Source organism: Homalodisca vitripennis, chromosome 1, assembly GCF_021130785.1.
Source record: "Homalodisca vitripennis isolate AUS2020 chromosome 1, UT_GWSS_2.1, whole genome shotgun sequence".
NCBI classification, from domain to species: domain Eukaryota; kingdom Metazoa; phylum Arthropoda; class Insecta; order Hemiptera; family Cicadellidae; genus Homalodisca; species Homalodisca vitripennis.
The window spans coordinates 143,430,696-143,454,121 of NC_060207.1; the positions used below are offsets into that span (position 1 = coordinate 143,430,696).

At 31.6% G+C, this 23,426-nt stretch overlaps 2 protein-coding genes across 12 annotated transcripts in view; one reads left to right on the forward strand and one right to left on the reverse strand.

Annotated features, from left to right (window-relative positions):
- Positions 1-3,461, forward strand: part of LOC124372611 (RNA-binding protein Musashi homolog 2) — a 225,402-nt gene extending 221,941 nt beyond the window's left edge. For all 11 annotated transcript variants that reach the window (XM_046831023.1, XM_046831033.1, XM_046831038.1 and 8 more), the window contains 2 exons: positions 97-263; positions 981-3,461. In XM_046831023.1, the coding sequence (XP_046686979.1) occupies positions 97-263; positions 981-1,799 (986 nt within the window). In that variant the 3' untranslated portion in view covers positions 1,800-3,461. The remainder of the gene's footprint in view (positions 1-96; positions 264-980) is intronic.
- The window catches only part of LOC124372674, a 64,107-nt gene that overhangs the window by 32,476 nt on the left and 8,205 nt on the right, over positions 1-23,426 (reverse strand). The window lies entirely within an intron of this gene.

The following is a 23,426-nucleotide window of genomic DNA, read 5'->3' on the forward strand; positions in this document are numbered from 1 at the left end:
TAATTTTTATAAAGTTATTTCTTGTTTGAACACAAATAGAAAGTTAGAATTTAAATTTTGCAAAGTAACAAAATTGACATAATTCTCGTATTTTAGGAGGTGGAAACTCATCTGGCCGTTCATCGCCCAATGAGGATCCTGCAGCTGCCAAGTTATTTGTGGGTGGCCTGAGCTGGCAGACATCCCCTGATAAGCTCAAGGAATACTTTGGCATGTTTGGGACAGTCACTGATGTTCTGATCATGAAGGACCCTCTGACACAGGTTAGTATCAAATTTTAATTTGAAAACTAATGGGAGTTCAGTTTATTTTGGAATAATAACTACCTATACAATTACGAAGAAACTAACTCAGTTAATTTCATATATCTTCAGAATTTGTGTAACTTTTTCAAAATTTTTAAATAGTTAATATCTTATACCTTTACATTGTTATTTATAAAAAGTGATGATTACTTTGGTTAACTTTAATTTGTTTGTCTACTTCTGTTAATGTAAAACGTATAAAGTTATTGCAGACATATTAATAAATACTAAAGGATAATTATTCTTTTAAGAAGATAAATCTAATAAAAAAAATCGTTACAAGTCAAGTTTTATTATCGTATGGTGTGATATTATAAAGGAATAGAAATAAAATCAAAACAAATGCATCTAGTAATTTGTGGAAACAATACATTTATGAGAGTGTGTATATGTTAAAAACATTAAAAGCTCTGTTAAAAAAATTGCTAACATTTAACATATTAGCTTTTGATTATAAACAGTGTCAGGCGATGTTGTGGATAAACTGACAGACTGATTAGACAAAACACTGTTAAGGCTTAAACAGACTATTCTAAAACTAAACAAACTGAAACCTCATTGATATCGTGCCAAATACTCGTACAGTGAACTCTTAAACAGGATGTGTATTCGTAAATAGTAATTTTAATCTCATTCAGTTTCCAAGAAAGTAAATGGATTTGTTACATGTTACAGAGAAGCCGAGGATTTGGATTCATTACATTCTCTGAGCCTGACACCGTAGAGAAAGTCCTCAAAGTGCCTATTCACACCTTAGATGGGAAAAAAATTGATCCTAAACATGCCACTCCAAAAAACAGACCAAAGCAGTCAAACCGAACAAAGAAAATATTTGTTGGAGGGGTAAGTCAAGATACATCCTCTGAAGAGGTAAAGGCATATTTTAGCCAATTCGGTAAAGTAGAAGAAACTGTGATGCTTATGGATCAGCAGACCAAACGCCACAGGGGATTCGGATTTGTAACATTTGAAAATGAGGATGTTGTTGATAGAATCTGTGAAATACACTTTCACACGATAAAGAATAAAAAAGTAGAATGCAAGAAGGCTCAGCCAAAGGAAGTGGTTGCCCCTGGACTGTTGTTGGGCAAAAGAGTGATGGTAATGGGTGGAGTTAGAATGGCAACACCAACACCTGTGACTTCTGCTGGACAACTTGTTGCGGCGCAGGCCCACGTACAGGCCGCCGCAGCCGCTGCTGCAGCGCAGAATGCAGCAGTGCAGAACGCAGCTGCTGCTGTGAGTTACGGGAAATTGTTCAGTGGATACCCTAGTCTTGCTGGATACAGATATGCTCCGTATCCAGTTGCGACTATTCCTGCGACACAACCACCTGCCACCGCTACCGCCCCAGCCACACAAGCTCTCAACCCTGCAGCAGCTCTAGCACCCCCTGCAAATCCCTACCAGGCCTACAGTCTCGCCAATGTCGATATGTCCAGCTTCCAGGGCGTCGATTGGAGTTCCATGTATGGCATGGGGATGTACGTTTGAAGCCCATGAACAGTTGCCGCATCCTACCGATAAGACAGCGTTCATTTCAAAATCCTTTTCAGTACTTTAAAAGTCTTTCGAGTTAGATCTGCTTTTGCTCATCGGTGAAGTAACAATAACACCTATTTCCGGGCTCCTTTTCTAAGCAATAAATTTGCAATAAGCGACAGTATTAGCAATGCCCTCTACTGGATCTTCCACTAAATCGGTTAATTCTTTGAAGTGATCGGCCGAATCGTCGAGACAAATCGCTGTTGTTAGTCGCCTTGTTGTGTTTGCGACGTGAGAACTGTTGTACAGTGTTCATTAATGCTTTGTTTTTAAGAGGCGAGTGTCTTGTAAATATACAGTAACTTGATCTCAAGTGGAATACCTTCACAGTGGGTCTCGTGTGGGCCGAATCTAGTCATATATCGACTGTCAATGTTCCACTCGTTAGTCATAGTTATTTATTCAAACTGTGCTTTTAATTTTATCTGTTAACTAAATTACTACTATCTAGAGTAAGTAATGTTCCTGTTATTAGATTTCCGTTTTCTTTTTGTCTTTTTGTATTTATTGTGTCTTGTTCACGAGTCGAGTTTGAAGCACCTGTTACATTCCATAATCCATCTGTTTGGGCTAGACTAAAGTTCTAAACGGGTTTTGTGCCCGAATACATCGAATTTTAAAGCATGTGATTTTGTGGACCAATTTATTTTTTGACATGTTGACGTCAACAGATTATAATACAGTTGAAAGTTGTTGGTATTTCTGAGTTGTATTAAATTGCCTACACTAATGTTTTAGTGAATAGTAGAATTGTATAAAAAGTATGGTTTTATAAATTGACTACTAAAATGTGGTGACAAAAATTGCGTGCTGGTTACGGTACTTATTTTTGTAAATGTTACAAAGTCTCTGCCGAGGTCCCAAGTGTGCTTCACCTCACCGCAAGAGGTCTACAAACTGTTTTCAATACTCATTTTGTATTTAGAATTGTGTAAATTATTTGATGTAATAATATTTCATTACCGGTAATGTTATTGTCTATCTTAGTTTAAGATACTTCTAGCGATTACAAGAAGCAAACTGTAGTAATAAGTAGGTTTACTAGGAAATTCTCTGTGAAAACCCTTAAGGCACTGTGACTTACAGATCTGTACAGTACTTAATTCTTTCATTTCTCTTTGTTCAGCCAGGATCTCATTTCTTCAAAGTGACATTACAGTTTTTCTTGGGTGGAAATTAAGTCTTTTGTGGTTCGGGTTTTGGCAGAGAATTGCGTACAGTGAAAGGAAAATGTGATTATTGGTGGCAAGTTTAAATTTTTCACACATACAAGTTTAATTGATTTGTTAAGTGCCAAACAGTTTTTTGTTTCAATTACTACCGGATTTAACAAGAAGTCACTTTTTCCTTTTGCTTAGGTGACAATATTATGCGACAGCAATAATGTGTAGAAGTGGAGATGAACCCTCTATTTTTGTATTCTCATTCAAATGAAAAATAAAGTAAGTTTGTAATTTTGTTTGCGGGTTTAGAGGGTTGGTCTAAAACGTTCACCTGGCTCCTTAGTGTTTCCGTATGTTATAGTGTTAGATGTTTTTGTAGTTGTGTGTGTAGCGTAGCGATCTATCATGCACTGTAGAGCAGATATCAATAAAGTAGGTTGACAGTAGAGCTGCTTGATGGTATAATATTCAATGACTCCTTACTTTGCTTGATTTGACTGTTCGACGGAAGTTACCGTATTGTATTCACCTGCTTCACCAATATTATTACACTGCACGGTTTGTTTGTTTCGTTTGGGCTTACTAGACTCTTATTGAGAGCGTCTATGCAGTTACCTTTTAAACTTAATAACTGTGTTTTGTAGTTTATTTATAGTTTGGTGTAACTAACTTCTGGGGAGTAGTGCATGGACGACTCTACTGAATCATTCAAACTGCGTTATTCGTTGCTTTTAGATTATCATTGATGTTAGGGTTATAGAATGCATGCATTCATGTTTCATAAAACCGTTGTTTAAAAATGAAATCTAAATCGTTGTTATGCATGCCACATCCGAGTCTACATTCATTAGAAAAAGGTTAAAAGCTTTTTATAAAGAGAAATAAACTAACTGCTAGTAATTAATTAGATATTTTTGCTTATTAAAAGTGTAATTAGTTCCATTCAACTAGGTTAGGATGTTAGGTTATTTCGCTGAAGTTTAACTGGTAACGAGCATGACTTTTTCAAGATTCTAGTAATGCCCATTGATGTGTGTTAATTTAAAAGTAAGTGAAATTAGAAGTTGCTCTCTGTTGATGGGTTGGAGCTACTACAGTTCCCAGCGCAGATCTGATCTTCAGTGGCTGTTCTCCGTGCTTTACCCACGTAGATGCTTTTAGTGATTAGCCGAACTCTGTGGGAGACGCTCAATATAGTGTGTTCAACAAAGATTGTGCCTACGCACGGACCAACGAATTCATCATCTGACTGACATGTTAAGTATGAGTGCCGATAACAGTATTGATACTTTGGCTTTGGCAGTAAAACAGTGATTTGCAGTTGAAAGGTACTTTAAAGATGAATTTGAATTTGGTGTTTCTTCTAGGTTTATAAAACAGTGCTACAAAGAATAATGCAATTTACATTTACGAATGTAGTCCAAAAGTCATTGGTATAGTTTTCTTTTAGTCACTTTGGATACTGTTGCAGATGAGACAATCAATTACTTTCTTTTAAAATGCCCGCCATGACAGAAACGGTGATCTCTTTGGGAGAATGTGGCAATAAAGCATTCCCCATAGCAGATAAGCTATCTATCCCCTGTGTGTGAATTTTCACTATTTCAAATAAAGTTAGATGTGATTAGATTTTAAATTATTTAGTTCAGGTTGGAAACATTTTAATTTCTATACATAAGCAGCCAGAAAGTTGTTTAGAGTGCACAAGGTTTGATAGCAGATCATGAAGGTTCGAACCTGATGATTAAGTTTTGGTTTAACACAAACATTCAGGTAGAATACAAAACTCCATTCGTAGTGTACTTCCAAAATCACCACCAAGCAATTAAAATTAGTAAAATTCAAAATGAAGGATGTACAAAGCTCATTTAAATGTAATAATATTTGTAATGCTCTAATCAGGTGACTATGAGACCATTTTGGATATGGGATATTAGGGGAAATGTGGTTTCGGTATGACATTCTTGCATTATCTATATGAGCTAAAACCTGAATACTATTAGAGGTCTGGTACATCCTTGATGAGTAGGGAATGTCAATGGGACCCTGGATACAGTGAGAGTGGAATTTTGTCAGTTATGGAGTGGTAATATTGGTTCAGACCAATACCCAAATGATTCAGATTGCACGTCATGTGCTTTTTATAATTATCATAAAAAGACATACAACATAACTTTTATAAAAACCTAAATAAGTTTTGCTTTATCAACCACATTAACAAATTCCCATAGTAATCAGATCTTGTTACATCCCATGATTTTGTGATTCCACATACAAAGCCACCCATTAATAAATCACCCTTTGTAAGGACCAGCAGAATACTGATAGCAACAAACTATACAATGTATCCACTACACATCTTAAATATAATAAATGTGCAAGTGTATCCTTGATGGTGTAACAAGAGAAACAGTTAACCATACAGTTGTATTAGTGGCTGCTGTAGTTTTACAAGGGAGCAGATGTACCATGATTGTGACACACCAAGAATGATTGTCATTGCAGAGATTACACATATGAGGTTCACTCAACTTAATATTTTATGTTTTTAAAGACTAAGATTGTCAAGCCTAATGGATTTTTTTCTAAACTGACACCATAGTTAGGGATAAAGTGTTGTCTCATAACCAAGTTTATGATTTGGGTAAAATATTTAGGATAATAAACTGTAATGAATACAAAATGAAATGTCAAACGTGACGTTTTACAAACTTAAACAGCAGTTCCTGGCCTAATGAAAGATGTCTGGTGTGGTGTCTTATTTGTTAGTTTACTAATGAAATTTAAATAGGTAATGGTTGTATGCTTTCCGGAATGTATTTGGACATATTTTTTGCAAGATAGATTTCATAGCCATTTTAACAAATGAATAAATAGAGCCCAGAAAATAATCACCTAGACATTTAGTTCATTTTAACAGAAGCAACATTATTTCTTCAGTAGGAATGCTTAGAATATCTCATTTCCCAAACTAATACATTTTATTTAAAATACCATTAATTTTGATAACTTTGTTCGTGACAATAACTTATGGCACCATCATTGGTATAATCTTTGTTAATAAAAGTGGCCATATTGCTGGCTAATGACTGCTCCTTCTACATCCGTGCCTACCAGCACTCAGTGGCTTCCTTCATCAGGTCTACTAGGCCTAGTCATGCAAAAATAATTATAAGTTAATATTTCCTTGTATCAGGAAAAGTTCTGCAATTATAAAAACTATTTAACATATATTCTATTGACGGTACATCTGTACACTACATCATATAACTACTTTAAAAACAGAGTCCAGGGCCTTTTTTTAATATCCTGTCAAATTAATATATTTTATTTTGTTTATTAAGGTGAACAAATACAGCTTGATGTAAATTGTACCTTCAGTTGCAAATCACTTTATCCTAGAAACTGTCATAAAAGTATAATGAAATACCTTGAGAAGTAAGAAAAGAATAACCCCATGGGTTTGGGTGAAAAAAACTCAGAGCACTCAATGAATTGAATGTTTTAAAGTTGTTTTTGTTGGAACTCAACATTAAAAATGTGCAAATTTTCATTTGTTTCCACATGACAAATTTCTGTGCTATTGTACAATAAAATCCCCTCCTACACATATTAAAAGAAGCCTTAAAAATAATTAACTGTTTTATAAACTACTGGAGCTATGTATTAATAATCTGTGGTTTATTTTCATGGTAAAATTTGAAAATATGCTATTTTAATGCTCTCAAAAAGGAATCAAACTTATTTTTATCCTATAAATACACTTACGATACATTTTGATAAGATCACATGGCTGCACAAGAGGCACATCACAGAAGAAGAATATATGTTAAGAGGTTACACTAGTCAGTTTATAGCCAAACATTTGAGGCTCCACTTGGGTTTAAAGTTTAAAAACCGCTATAATAGAAACTCATCTCTAATCCATAAATGTTTCACTACAAAAACATGAGATTTTAGTGTCTCAATGCTCATGAATTATTAAAAATTTTATTATCTATTAATACCAATAGCTTATAATTTATATTCAGTTTCGAATTTAAATTATGAACCAATAGTAATAATAGATAATCATATTTTTTAGCAATTCGTTAGCATTGAAATACTAAAATCCAAGTTCCTGAAGTGAAACATGGACTTGAGAGGTTTTCCTATTTATAACAACATTTTGAAATTTATACCCATGTTAATAAAACCAGAACCTTGGCTAGCAGTTAGTTAATGGTTAAAAATTATGAAACTTGATTTATCTCTGACACTAGTAAAAATAACATCGATTTATTTGGAATTCAGAATGGTTTGATAATGCTTGCCTACATATTTTGAATTTTAACAATTTATTTGGTAACTGTATGTTAATATTTAATTACCTCAGTCTGATCAGTTTATTTAAATTAGAAACAAAACACATATTTTTCAAACAGGTTTTAAGAAAGCATTACATAAAGTAACACTTTGTTCATATTATAATTTGTCTTTAAGATTATTTTTTTTTTAAGAGGATGAAGATTTCCCAATTTATTTAAGGAAATAAAATTTGGACATGTAAAATATTCTAATAATGTAAAAAAGATAATGTTCCTTTATATAAAATTGCATTTTAAACAAATCAATTTTACATAGAGATTATAAATTTAAAGTACACCAGTAATTAATTACATTACTAAGTCAAAATATATTTGCATAACTCTTTTAGGATATGTTTAGATTTAGATTTTTCTTTAACTTAAATGACCAGAAAAAAATTAAAGCACTATGTTTACAAAATAAAATTGGTACAATTTTTACTAAGAAATTTTATTAACTGATTCATTTCAAATTTGTTGAATGCATCTCTGACACTAGCCGATAGTTGCACTAACAAGCATATGAATGTCATGAGAAATTATTGTTTTAAAATGTTAAAATATACAATAAGAAATATTCAGCTTTTAAACTGGTGGCAGATTTTAACACTTATAATATAGTGGTGTATTAAGGTGGTGAATTTCCTACATATCTTCCTGAACTGTTAACTGTGAATTTCTAAATCTGTACAGTTTCAAAAATCATAACTGTAATAATTGTCTAAAACAGTGACAAATTACAAAAGAACCCTTAAAAACTATAGTATACATCAGACACAAGTTTGAGAAGAGCTAATTAATGTTGCTATGATTTTTTTTTTCTAATAAAATAATAAATAGCTCAGAATAGAGGAAAGGAGAAACCTGCCTCTAAATAACTAAGAGTAAACACCTGTCTAGTTATGTATATCTTCTACTAATATAAAAAAATCATAGCACCATTTAAACATTTATTAATACCAAAAGTGAGGTAAAGTGCTAAAATTGATGAAAATTAATTAGAGCATACACTTGACATTGATAAATTGTCTCAGACTGAAGAAACCAGTAATTAGGAAAGACTCACAAGTTATTACTAACCTGCTTATAAATTGAAATTGCCTAACAAACAGTCAGACCCATTTCCTTCACACAATTCTCAAAGCATTATCTCTATAAACCTTTAAACTCAAGGTGTATTTCAGTTGAAATTTTAGTTGTATAAATTTAAAAATTGAGAACAGGTTTCCTCCAGCAAGTGGTAGCTACATTTCGTTATCATTATTTTTTTCAAACAGTCATTCATATTACAATAGTGTTAAGTAAAACACAGGTTTCCAGCACACTTTCTATTTAAACCAACCAAGGATAATGGATTTTAATTTTTAAACATATTATATTTACAAGAGTGAAATGTACATAAAAGTGGCTCTTTGACTACAGAAAACTGCTACATTATTTGTAAAGCACTAAACATTTCTGGCTTGACAATAGAAACATTAAAACTTACATACAATGATTACATTAACAAAATAATAAACTGTAACCTTAAGTTTCCTGTGGTATATTATCTGACTAATAACTGTCTTTCTTAACTCAGGAAAGATAAAACATATAAGATAAAAGTTTGTTTATAACCACTTTTTATTACAACATTTATTATGATACAGGTTTTAATTTGAATTATGAAAGTAATGCTTTCAAGGTGTAATCAATTTTAAAACAATTGTTAAATGACTAAATTTCTGAACATAAATATACTTTTAACAATGTGTACTACCTAAAATTAATTGGATACCATATTAACTATAACTATTTTTTTTTTTCATATCTTTAAACTGTTGTTACTCACAGTAGTTAGTTGTTACTAAACCATTTGCAGTTTTTTACCTCAGGATTTCAATATGAAATCCATGGAAGAACATAATTTTCCTTATAAATGTATAATTAAATAGTAAAAACAAATAAAACTTAATCTTCAGTCCTCATAAAGTTTGTAGGAATTGAAAAGTGTAAGTAATATAGAAATCTCTGACGTATGTTTGGTAATTGATTACCATAAGCAGCACTGATTCAGTGTGATCATCACTAATTGATTGAAGGAGAAGCTCTACTTATTGGAAAATAAACTATTGTCGCAAAGAAAAGTACACAATTGTCCAATAATTTTAAATTTATCGAACAATTAAAAACTTCATAAAGTTTTTCCTGTGATTACTTGAATTAATAATATTTTAAATACCATGATTAAGCTCCAGTAGCATGTTGTTCCTAATATGGTCAGTAATATGTTATTGCTGCATATATTGAACGTAAAATGTGACAATGTGCTATATACTTTGATTATAAAAGATAAACTATGGTCTTGTTTGATGTCTAGTAGACCTTTAAGTTGCCAATACTTTATAGTCATCAATCACACAGGGAAGATTCAATTTTATCACTGCTGAAAGTTCTTCTTTACATATTTAGTTAATGTTGAATTTCTCTTTGATTATCTGCCAACTTATATTTTTATTTAACTATTTTGCTATGTATATAAAATATCATCCTATATTTAAAAAATTTACAATACCACTAACTAATTTACCTGCATGATTGGTGATTTCTTTTTCTCTATTCAGAATTATGCATTTTACTCAGAAACAAATACATTCATCTACTCAGAACAAATACATTTAATGAGTAATTTGGGCCAAAATCTGAAAAACTTTTAATACCAATAAAAATATAATATACCACACAGATTTGTAGGGTAATAGGTTGCAGACATTTTCAGCATAAAGCACCTAATGTTTATTCCTAGTAATAACATAAAACTGTTAATGTAATTAAGCTCATTTAAATCAATTGAATTCGCTTTATGGAATTTATTAGATGCACTGCTTAATTGAGGTTTTGTAATTTAGTCGTTGATGCAATTCTACTTCAGGCCCAACCACCAATTTTTATAAGTTTCATAGTATCTTTGGTATAACGGAATCAGTCTTATATAAAGATAAATATTAATATTAAAATGTTTTCGATCAAATATAATAAAACATTTAAGGTTTTTCAAATTGTTGTGTTATCAGAGAATATTTTGAATCCTTGCAAAATGTATAAATTAATTTTACTAAGACAATTATTTTCATGTGATATTTATTGCTCACTAGACATCAACAGTTTTATGGATGTACATTAATATGATTCAAAGTGGCTGACGGTAAAAATAAAAGAATAATATCAGTTTGGAATAGATGATAAACCAAATTATCAATTTTAGTCATTACTTTGATTTGGACTTCTTTATTTAAAACATTTTGTATACTTAAATTATATAAAATCACTGTCTTCCATGAAGTGGCCTTTTAATTTGAAGTATATATAATTTTATATGACACTTTCAGAATACGTTTATGATGTTGCTATTATAATTTATTACAGTCTCCATCAAACTGAATGCACCCAAAGCTTTCAAACTAGTTAATATCCTTTCTTAAATAAAAAATTAAAATTAATTGGTGAAAGGAACTGAAATCTTCGCTAAGATATAGTGAGCATTATTAGGACTAATTTATTTAATACATAATGAAAAACCAAATGGTTTCATTTTTATTAGAGATACTACTACAACGAGAATAACTGAAGCTGTACATGTAAGGTGTTAAAACACTGTCAAAGTAATGGGAGAGAAGATTTTTAAATGTCCAAAGGTGTGAAAATCGCAATGTTACTATAACATAAATCATAAGGATAATTTGTATTTCTTGATTATTTATCTTAGCAGAATCCAATAACAATCCACCAACCACTTATCTAGACGATAGCATTCTGCTTGCATATACATTACAAGTTAAAATCTCTGCATTTTAAAAATTTATTAGTATTTAGACTTAACCAATTCATACTTATCTCATAAACAAGAAAGGTATACCAAATGGTTTTATTCTAAAAATAAAATGCTTGGGTAATTATTAATTGCCTAACCCTGTTATACATCAAGGATGAGTCCTAGCACTGATGAAGCAATCAGTTTCAATTGTCCTTATTTTTATTAACTCTTGTCCACAATATAAAAGGACAGTCACTGCCAGGACAGTTCACTGAATATATTGTTCAGGAATTCAAACAATATATTTTTCTGTTACATAATACATTGAAAAGTTAAAATATAAAAATTTCACGAAAGTAAATCTTAACAATAAATACAAAACTTAAAAAGCAGTAGTAGGAAATAAATTATGTTACATATTCACAATTTCTGAAACCAAAACTCTGATGTTTGACATTTACTATGTATACAGGCTGTGGACCTACTGTACTTTGATATCCTTTGCTAGTCTTTTCCCTTCTATTAGTACACTGCACTGTCTCCGTATACTCTTGAGCTCCCTCACAGAAGCATATTCTGTCTTTGGAGTAAGAATGGGAATACAGAATGTAAAGTATGAATTTTACAAAAAGTTACAAAATGAGTTACAAAAGTTATGAGAACATGTCCTGTGTACCTTGGATCCAGCAAGGCAAGGATACTGAGACTTGGAAGCTCCCTATGACTGCTAAAGATTTATTCACACAATATATATCTCAATACACTATTAACATAGAAAATCAACAAGTACTTTGAGAAGACAGAATCTACAAGTAATTTCTTAAGGTGAGTCACAGTGCATATGGTCAGTTTTTTCAACCCAGCATCATACAGACTGTTCCATTATTCTTAGGTATGCACTTTTAGATATTAGTATTAAGGATTGATTGAACTTTGCAAAGAATTACCCGACTATTCCTATTCTTGAATGCCTCTAAATACAGAGTTCCGAATGTTTTATAACACCTTTAAATAGCCTTATTAGTATTTGTTTAGAATATCTTGAAACCCACTAATATTTACATTTAATAACTTCCTCATGTAATGTACTTTTTATTATTTTAACTCTTACCATATTTTAAAATTCAACTTAAGTATTTCAATAACTAATATCCACCTATTTAAATTAATGTACTGATAGAATATTTACATCCCTACTAAAGTAAAAATTACAATAGTTAATAATATTCTTTTAAAATGTAAATTAGTAATAATATTTAAGTTAATTACAAAAAAACATATACTATTTCAACATTTCTTATTTCACAACCAATTAAATATTTGGTTGGTTTGTTAGCAGAAGATAATGAATTGTTAATTTATTTTTTGAAAACCACAATGCAGTTATTTTAAACTCCATCTTGCACTTTGAAATGTGATAATAATATTCTAACTTCATAAAATAATTTTTCATTTATAAGAGCCTTTGTGAAGTCCTAAATTAAAACTTTATAGTATTGTCAATCATGGAGTGCAGTTAGACTCAGTATGCTGAGAGGTGTTACCCTAGCCCTTTAGCTGCACTCTCTTAATTGATAACAGTATATTATTATTCAAATGATGCCAAATCAAGGAAAACTATTCTAGGTGTATATTTTGAAACTGCATCCAGAATGCATGTCACTTAAACTGTAATTGAGTAGGCCTAACTTAAGCAATAGCAATTGCTACCGTAAATAAGTACCGTAGCTTAGTTTAGTGGAGCGGATAGACTAGTCAGATAGACACACAGATACATACGTGTACCTGTCTTTTGTGATAACAGATAAGTTACAGTAGGCCTAAAGTTGGATTACCGTAATGTATGTAGGCCTATTCGCCTTACCGTACCGTACATAGTTAGTAAATGTCTTGTCAACATTTGGTTGTCTTTTTTGGTTAGGTCTGGTTAGTTTCATGTTCCATTTTACATATAATCCTAGTAATGTTATATAGTTGGATCACAAAATTAGACTGGTGAAGCAATGTTCTTAGTGACGGAACGTCGGATCCACCATGTAAAATAAATATTGTAAATAAATAATGAAGGTTTAGCACTTTTAATATAATGTATTTAACAATCATAACATTTTAAAGTTTTAGATTTTATATCTGGAAGTATAATACTTTAAACGTTGACTGTTCACCTGTTTAGTTTTGTGATATATACTGTAAAATCTTTTAAATGTAATGTTACATAGTACAGTAGATAGCTGATTTACTTCTTAGTTAGCCTATGTAGTATGTAACCATACATTGTCTCAATTATGTTTATATGTAGACTGTATAGTTTCTCATATTCTTTTCGAGTATTTAGACTCAAATTCGGACACAGTTAACATTTTGAATAAAATTATATACTCACCGAGTTTTAAACTTCATTATCCTAATTAGGAGGAAAATATTTAACCCAAAAATACTTTTTATTCTGAGAATATATATATTCGCCTGATTTAAAATTTGTATCCAAATAAACACTTTAAAATGGGTATCATTCAGTTATGTTCTGAAAATTGGCTTACATTTGTTCTAAATAATTAGTTTTGCTTCACAAAACGAGATATTACTTTAAAATTTACACTGTTTCTAAACAATATATGGGTCAAGTTTTTCTTCCAAAACAGAAAACTTACTTCACGAACATAAAATTGAGGAATCATCGAGTGCCAATGAGGCTTTCCAGCCAGTCCAGATACTGAGGTAAGACTATACAGTTAAGTTATTGTAGACCAAGTATTCAGTAAACTTTTATCCATGGTTATTCAAAAATACGAAGTAGTATAAATTTTCTATTTGAACCTGGAGGTGCAATTCAAAGTAATATTCACTGTGTTCTCCTACAAGTTATAAGTATTCTTTGGAGATGGAGATGGAACTCCTCCTAAACAACTGGCCTGCAGCTTTCACAGGTATCTCACTGAGTTCAGCAGTAACTGACACAAGGAAGTAATTATTGTTAGTCATTGGTGTTTCTGCTCATGGAGTACTCTTTGAGGGAAACACACTAGCTAGTACTACTAACAACAAAAACTTGTCATATCAGTATGTTTTAGGCTATAAATATTTTTTTCTCTATACAATCAATCCACTACCATGTTTACGTTTACAATCAAGATAAAACCTCAAGTCCCAATATGTTTCCATCAAAAACCAAAATTAAAATTTGTTTGCTTCATTTTAAACATGGCATAATGTTTATTTAACAAACTGTTGAGATATGATAGGTATACTCTGAACAATTTTTGAAACTGATTGGTTTATTAGATTATTATTGGATTAGTAGATAAAAATGTTTTGATAAGTTAATATTATATAACCCTCCAGGGGGTTACACCATAAAACTTGTTTTTTTGCATAAAATACAAAGATTTAATTAAAAAATAATCAGAAATATTATTTTCCAATATGGGAAAGCATGCAATGACTTTATTAACTTGTAATTTTAATGATGAATAATAAAATTAAATATTGTTTAATTGGTTCAGTATAAAAACAATAAAATTAAAATTAGATAGAAAAATAATATGTCTTAGGATAAACAAAAGGAGCCAAACAAAATTTGCCCTGACCTGATGATTCATCAAATCACTATTTTCCTCCATTGTTATTTTAATTGGAGTGGATTTTAATTCAGCTACACAAACAATAGTACAGACTTACAACCCTTACAAATGTAATGTAAAAACTTCAAGGAGCACAGAGTTAGAAACAATGCATGGACTAACACAGGGTTAATTGGAAAAATTCAAACCAATGGTCTGAATTTTTTAAGTTCATGATACAAAAACTACATATTGATAAAAATTATTATTATGTTAAATCTCCAAGACAGTGCACAGAAATTAAATGTTTTAAAACACAGTGTGGCTAACACAGGATTAAAATATATATACGTATATTTACGGTTAAAACTTTTGGATATACTTTTTAAGAAATTATTTATTTTTAAATAATCACATTTAAAAACAATAAAAAGTATTAAGTATCTTTTTAATTAATTATTTTTGTAAACAAATGATTTATGATAAATCCAGATTAAGTAATACTAATAGCTACCATATAATTATTTGTGGTATTAAAAATTATTTATCTAGAACATTTCATTAAGTTAGCTCTGCGTAATTTGGCTGAAGAGTTATATTTCTATTTCGCTCATTACATGGCTATATTGGTGAGTAATAGTATGAGTATTAGTATATATAACTTCAATAAACATTGAATCACAAAAAGTTATTTAGAAAGTTAATTGACCATGAAATGTAAAGAAAATGTCAGTAATATAATATACCTTTAACCATATCTAAACAACTCTTTATCAGTTCTTTTAGAGAAAATTTATCTGGAAAAGAATTAAATTTAGTTTAAACCAAGCTAAAAATACTGTTGAGTATTAAAGAATCTCTAATAGATTATTAAAATGAACAGCTAACTATGAACACAACTTTTATTGGTCCATTACATCAGTTGTTTTTTTTTCTATTCAAGGAATTTGATTTTGAATATGTAATATTATAGTTTATTAAAACTCCCCTGTGATCTAGGAAAAAACTGTTATAATAGTTACGTGTTACTGTAACTCTTAACTAGTAACTGGTATGTGTTATAAAACTATTTTGAAATTTCAGGTATCTGAAAGCCACTTTAATAGTACTTTACTAATAGTTTTGACAATAATACATGATTCGGACTTCACTCATTTACTTGACTGTTTTCTTTACAGTAACTAAGTGGAAATAAAGAGAGGTTGTGACCAGATGCCAAGAATGGGGAGTAGTACCAAACTGTGAGGTCAAACCCACTATCAAAATAAAAGAAAGAATAAGATGGGTACTAAAAGTTTATTATCATTTTCACATTCTATATAACCAAGCCACATTTTCCAAAGATCATTGTGTTTCTGCTTTTGGATTTGATTTGAAAACATGTACAGAGTAACTTAAACAAACATTACTATTTATATTTTGTATAGTTAAGCTTTTATTTCTGGCGTGACTACCCTAAAGGTTACACAATTTTGATGTAATTCTATTGATTAACACATTTACACATTCACAATTAAACAACTTTAAACAATTAAAATTTATGAGTAATATTAAATACATATTACATAAACACCAACATGCGGTACATTGAGGTAATTCAAAAATTTGGGTTAATTTATTATGTACATATTTTTAATTAGTGGATTGGCAGGTTTAACTAGAGAGTTAACTCTTTGATCAGGATGACTAAAGATCTTCCTAGTCAAAATCTTCAAAATTCAATAGTTCTTTTCAAGTTTAATATAGAGCACTCACAGCATTCCATTATTATAAAGAACACCTTGTTTGGAGCTTGAGCATCCAAGCCTCCACTTTAGAGTACCACCTCTACCACTAGTTAACACTTATATCTGAAAGAGCTGGGGCTCGAATTTAGCATTCAGTATCATCACAAAATGCCGTTTCATTTTTACCAAGTGATGTCATTACCCAATTATTGTAGATCTATAAGATAGGCTAGTGTATAATCATAAAATTTAAAGCAATCTCAAAGATAAAATCTGTTTAAAATACTCTTGTATTTTTCACTAAATACGTCTTGAGTATGGCAGATATGAATATAACAAATACTGTCTCTGTTTTGGGATAAGCAAGCGCATCGTAAGAGCAGGTGGTTGTTAACACTTGGGACCATGACGTAACTTCATCCCCCCCAATAAGAACGTTTATAGTCCTCAATGTGGCCGCAACAGCGCCACGGTCTGTTTGTTGAGGGTGCGTTTCCAAGGCGACCAAGAGACTTTACTCAACATGGCGCCTTGGCTCCCCGAGCGAGCGGAAAACGCGCCCCTCACTCTCGCTCTCACCCAGTGATCAATACAATTCGCGGTTGCCGTTCTGAGCGTTCGGTGTTGCCAAATGGAATAACCTAACCTCACTTCCACATAGGCTTGTTCCAGTGATCCACATTGCAGCAAGACACTTCCACTGCCATTGAATATTACAAATAACGAAATTAATTATAAATCTGTCCATTTGATAATTACATTCAAACTCACATGATTTTATCTCAAAATATTAAAGTCTTCTAAAGAAAGTTTATTAACACAGCTTCTGTGATCTAAGAATAAACTATTGGCTTTGATATGGCAGTAGAAGTTGTTATATTTTAGTAGATTTGACTTTTACGCATTTAATATATCTTGAAAGAAAATATATCGCGGTTTAAATATTACAGATATAAATAGTTTGTATTGTCTTCTAGTAAATAGACTAGGACATTTTTGTGAGCTCGTAATATATTAGGAAAGTTCGAAAAAATATTGTAAGTATTGAAAATGTGTCTGCGATTTCCTTAATTTTGCCAACTGAATACACAACTCTCAGCCTTGTCTTGTAACCATTTTACACTATCCTTTGAGGTTTTTTTTGCGTCAATTATTTATTCTGCAATGTTTTTAACAATATTCTGAGAGACAACGTATACATATATTAGCTCCCGGCGGAGCAAGTACTTTTTGTGATTCAATGTTTATTGAAGTTATATATACTATATACTCATACTATTACTCACCAACATAGCCATGTAATGAGCGAAATAGAAATATTTTACAATTAACAAAATGTATTACCCCTTTTCAATGCAAAGGAAAACCAAAATCGATAATGTGAAATAGAACCTCAAAACTAAAAAAAAAACAAGTATTTTATTCAGATTTCCGTCAAATATTGATTTTACGCTGTTGTTTGAATGCTCTATGAAATGTTTCAATTCAAGATTCCAAGCCTCACTAGCTTGGCCAAAGAAAACTTTTAACCGGAAAATGTAATAAAATTTAAAGTAAAATTCCTAAACTACGCTTTGTACTGGTAGTATCAAATTCTAAATTCCAAAATATATCTTATGCAAAACAAAATCTTGCATAGTTGTGAAAAACGGAACAGTTCTATGATATTTTGGCATACGTAACCGAGAGAGAAACGGTTCACCGTATCTAGTGCTGACAAATCATCCCCTTCCCCTACCCTCACCCCCACTCCCTAACTCTGCTCTCATACATGAGTAGGTAGCCCCATTATACACTCCCCTAACATAACATCCACCAATTAAACACTTCCCTCAAATTGGGTTTGCTGAATATAGCTCTAATGAGCATGCTTTATACCACTTCTCCCGTGGTCCTTGGCTCTCTTTGAAGTGCGAATACGACATCGTGTATGAAAATATCGCACTAAATACCATAAAGTGTTGTCACGTTGAGAGCCGCATTTTATTTATTTATGTACTTCATAATAGATCCTAATGGCCTTTGTGCGTTTAGGTTTACTAGACTTTATAAACATATTACTAATGTCTATTGAAACTTCATGAATAAGTTCTAGGAATTATTACAGTAGGAATTAAAACTGACGTCGATACAGTGCAAAACAAAAATAGGATATCGGAATAGAAGATTAGAATTATCATTGCGGTTTTAGATAAATAAAACCAATAAAGTTGGATTTATGGTAAATTAAACTTGTTTAATCTTATTGTTTACTTTCATACCTACGAATAAATATTTCACTCAATAAAAATCATTGTATAAAATTGTTGGATAGTTTACTTAGTGGAATAAAAATTCATCATTTTTCCTCGTCCCATTCAGATATTAGATATTCGAATCTGGTTGGTAAGCAAATAAATGCGTCGAGGGTACAAGAGAAAAATTCATGCTTCCATGAAACTGGCGGAGATCCTTCCACTCGTGTGCATTAAACTACGAGCCAGTCCAGTAATCCGCAAATCGGAGTAAATTGGACCTTTTTCTGGTGTAAAACGCTAATCGAGTATTTGTTATATATTTATAGTGGCACGGACTGTAAGGTTGGTTACCATACTGAAGAACAAGACAAATTAGTGTGCAGGCAGAATGAATCACTTCGCGAAAATAGGCTGCGAGTCGATATGAGACTTCGTTATCTACAATTTTATGCTATTAATGTAAAAAAATTATAATACAATTTCTCGAAATTTTTAACTTTTATTGTTAAAAATGTCATACTAGAATTAGCCAAAAATCATGTAGGTTTTCTGAGTTATTGCTAAAACATTTGATCGTTATTCAAAGGCATAACTCTGGCATTTTGAAAAGCATTAAAAATACAATTTAAACATTTAATTTAACCATTTTTACGATTTTACACGGATTTTCAGTGTACCTTGACAAAATAAATAAAAATATTTTCACCATAACTTTTGAAATGTATGTACGATTTTAAATAGTTTTTAGTTTTTTCCGATTTAACAGATTATTTGGCCGAATGACTGAGTAAGAGAACGTCTACTGTATTGGATTTAATAATGATATAATTCAAAATTAGTACCTTACCTTTTGAATTTGCATATTTATTTAACTAGCGATCCATCAAAGATACGCAGAATCACTTATGCTCATTTGAACCATTAAACAAGTTATGCACAAGCGAACATTTTAATACTTTTTGCTATTATGCATATGATGTAGAAGAGTTTTAAATCACGAAGTGATATACACATATTTACCCTAGTGCACTCCAGGGGCTCATGCATCATATATAGTGTACGTGTCGTGACATCCACCATCTCTGCAGAACCCTAGAGACTTGTTTCAAAATATTCCATCCATCCGTCTAAATGATTTAAAGTATTTTCACATTTCGTAATTTTCAGTTCTATAGGTATACAGTGTATCCTAAAATACACTTGCATTTAACAAATATATTGCATCTATCAATACAAGTTGACTACCACACGGATAGTAAATAACAGATAATTTTAAAACAATGTAAGTTATTGTTTTACCCTACCAACAACTCGTTTGAAAAACATTAAACCTGTTTGCTAATAATGTATAAATAGAAATTAATGTAACCTGAGCTTAATTTAGGGAAATAACAGGAAAACTGTCAACAAAGCTGTAGTTGTAAAATGTGAACACATCCTTGGATATGTTCGTGTTATATATCCCTACCTCGTTACATAAAAATACAAGACTTGTAAAGACTGCTTTGTGTTTTATATCAGTTTAACGCCAGCACGTTTATAGGGCGTAATAGTAAAGTTACAACCTTGTGACTAATACTTCATAAACTTTTGTAAGTTATGCATTTTTAGAACAAAGTGATTATCTGTCGAAACAAGATTTGACAGTTCACATTAATTGTAAATGTTTTACTCATCTAGGCATTTATAATTATATCGTCAATGTCTTGTGTGTTGTATACACCCAGCATATAATTGTTTATACGACTGAACTATATTTAATGTGATACATTCGCATGTAGGTTGAGAAATGGATACGGAATAAATATGATATCCGTGGATTAAAAAAACAGTGAAATATCTTAATCTCAATAAATGAAAATACCAACTTCCAGGAGTAACGAAAGTTCATCAGCTAGAGAGATATTACCTTTATTATTATTATTACGTTATACTGATAGCTTGGCTTCGCGCGGGGAGGGTTGTAAAAGGGGGAGGGATACTCACACCGCGGAGCGTCGTAGACGAGAGAAAAATCAGATATTTAACTGGGATAACTTTTAACGCTGCCATGTGACGCAAGGCTGATGTCTGAGTGAAGCACATCACTAGCGCAATCTGTTAACTGTTTCTGAGAAAAAAATCATCTGTGAGGCGTCTCGCTTGGCCGCTCCAACATTTGAACAGGTGAGACGTTTCTGTTCTAAGATTAAAAATTATGATTACCCCACAAACCATAAATATGTGTTGTAATAAACAAGTCACCGTTCACCATTAAAACGTATAAATGAATATAGTATCGAAATCAATGTTACATTCTTTAAGTTTTAGCAGGCACAGAACAGTTTCGTTTTGTAATACTCATACATCATGTAATACGATGATCAAGGGCACAGAAAAGTTAGAACTCAGAATACTGTTCAACGTACTATCTAGCAAACAAGCTTAGTGAATTCTGTTGAATAATCTCAATCACTGACCTCTGTGAGACATCTAGGTCACAAATGTTTTTTGTTTGGACTACCCAAAGTCTTTGTGAATGTTTCATTCAGGTACATCTAGATGTTACCCACGTTTATATCCGTGTGTAATGACGTATCCCTCGAGTTAGTACATATCAGTAAAATATCAGAATGAACTTTCATATAATTGTGATCGTCTAGAGAATTGTTTAAGACGTGCGGTCATATAATAGAAAAGACGTAAAGAGTCATTAGCATGGATATTAGATCTAAGGTGTGGGTAAAGCTTTGAATAATTTAGTGGAAATAGTATCGAGTTCATAGAAAGAAGTAATAGGAGATGTAACTCAGGTGAGAGGAAATATATTAGGTCACAACAGAAGACATAGAAATTGATGTTCACTCTTTCATTGTCAAAGGGGTTAGCCGTTATCCTGTAATATAATACACACGGTGTCATAGATAATTCCTTATTAGACCGTTGCCTCATCGTAGGTTAGAACGTCATCGATACGTGGGAAAGTCTTAGAGGAATCGTTCCTCCTGATTTTTTTTCCATTTTGTGAGAAAAACCATGTAAGATGGGAACTTTCGCAAAATTTATAGCAGTTAAAGCATTTTAAAGGAATTTTGTTGTTTAAACTAAAAACAGGACCCCATACAAGTTATGTAAAAATAGGTTCATTCAAATATAAAAACCGTTATGCCACTATTTTGAAGTAAAGTATTTATTTTTTTATAAAAGTGCTAAGGTTAAAAGACTGCATTTTCATTAGATAAAAACAATTATTGAACTGAGCCTCTTGTGTAATTAGTTTTAGAATTTTAATACATGAAAAATGCGTAAAATTAGATGCACGTGCAAGTCTTCCTACGTTATTAGTGGAATGGGTGGAGAAATATTTAATCTGCAGGGCGTATCCTTGTCACAGAGTTAATTAGTTCAGGTCTATTAATCAACAAACGCACCACGAGCCTCTGTCGCCCCCGCCCTTTCATTTAGGGAATGATTTCCGCTGGAATATTTCATAAACTGTCATTGGAGTTGAATCCTCATTGATGATAAAATCACATTATGTAACATTTTACTTACACACAAAAAATGGTTCGTTCCAGCTAGTTAATATATCTTAACCACTTTAATATAACTTTGACCACTACCACTTTGAGGTTGAGTGGTAGAGAGGGCTAAATAGCCCTAACTCCGCTCTTAAACAAAGGCATATTTCATTTCATTTCATACAACAAAAACTCTGAAAACAATAAAATGTGTAATATCTAGATATTGTTAAGCATTGTCCAGGATCAACACGTACTCCTCTGGTACATCTTAGTACCTATCGGTAAAATATCATAATATACTTTCCTGTCATTGTGTTTGTATAGCAATGTGTTTAATACATGCGGTCCTATAATAGAAAGGACCTAAATGACAATAGTATATACATTAGAACTAAGGGATATAGATATATTATTAAAGCTTCGATCATTGTGAATAATGTAATGTAATGAGTAATGTTCATTTTGTAGTCGACACTTTCGAGTTCATGTACAGAAAGACTAGAAACTGTAACTCAAGTGTGTTTACGGAAGACCTAACTGAAATAATTCACGTGAGAGAAATATGGACTGATATGCAAAGAAAGTAATTTTACTGAGGTGGAGAAAAATCATTAAGTATAGCTGTAATTTAAGAGAATGCCCTCCCTATCGAGGTCAAACTATGAAGACCAAGTAAATGGAAGGCTTGTGAGAGAAAATTTCCTTGTCAATGGAAGAATTTAATTGAAGGAGAAATATTCCCTTTTGCATGGAAAAAGAACGAAAGCTTGGTAACGTAACTCGTGTGGGTAACGATCTTTAATGACGTAAAGAATATTAAGTAAGTCAACCTTCCCTCTCTCAAAGTCAAAAGATGAAGGATAAGTAGTATCTTAACGTGAACAAGACGTGGGGGAGTGATCAACCGAAGGCTCATCTAAAGATATAATTATGTAACTACCTCTTTAACTTTCCATTTACCGCCCATTTGGATAACAGAGGCTACGTTTTGAGAGATTTAGCATTAATCCTTATATAGAACAGCATTCAGATGGGTAAATCTTCCTTCCAATCCCCAACTTCAAGGTAATATAAGAAATTCTTACCTTCCTCTTTATCAGGACTATTTTCTCTCCTACCATACCTCAATATAAAATAGTTTTTGGATGATACAATAATACAAAGTCGACATTTTACATCTGTATGTTTTATATATTTGTTTCCAAAAATGTTTCCCTGAAACAATTTATCCTTAAAACTGATAAATT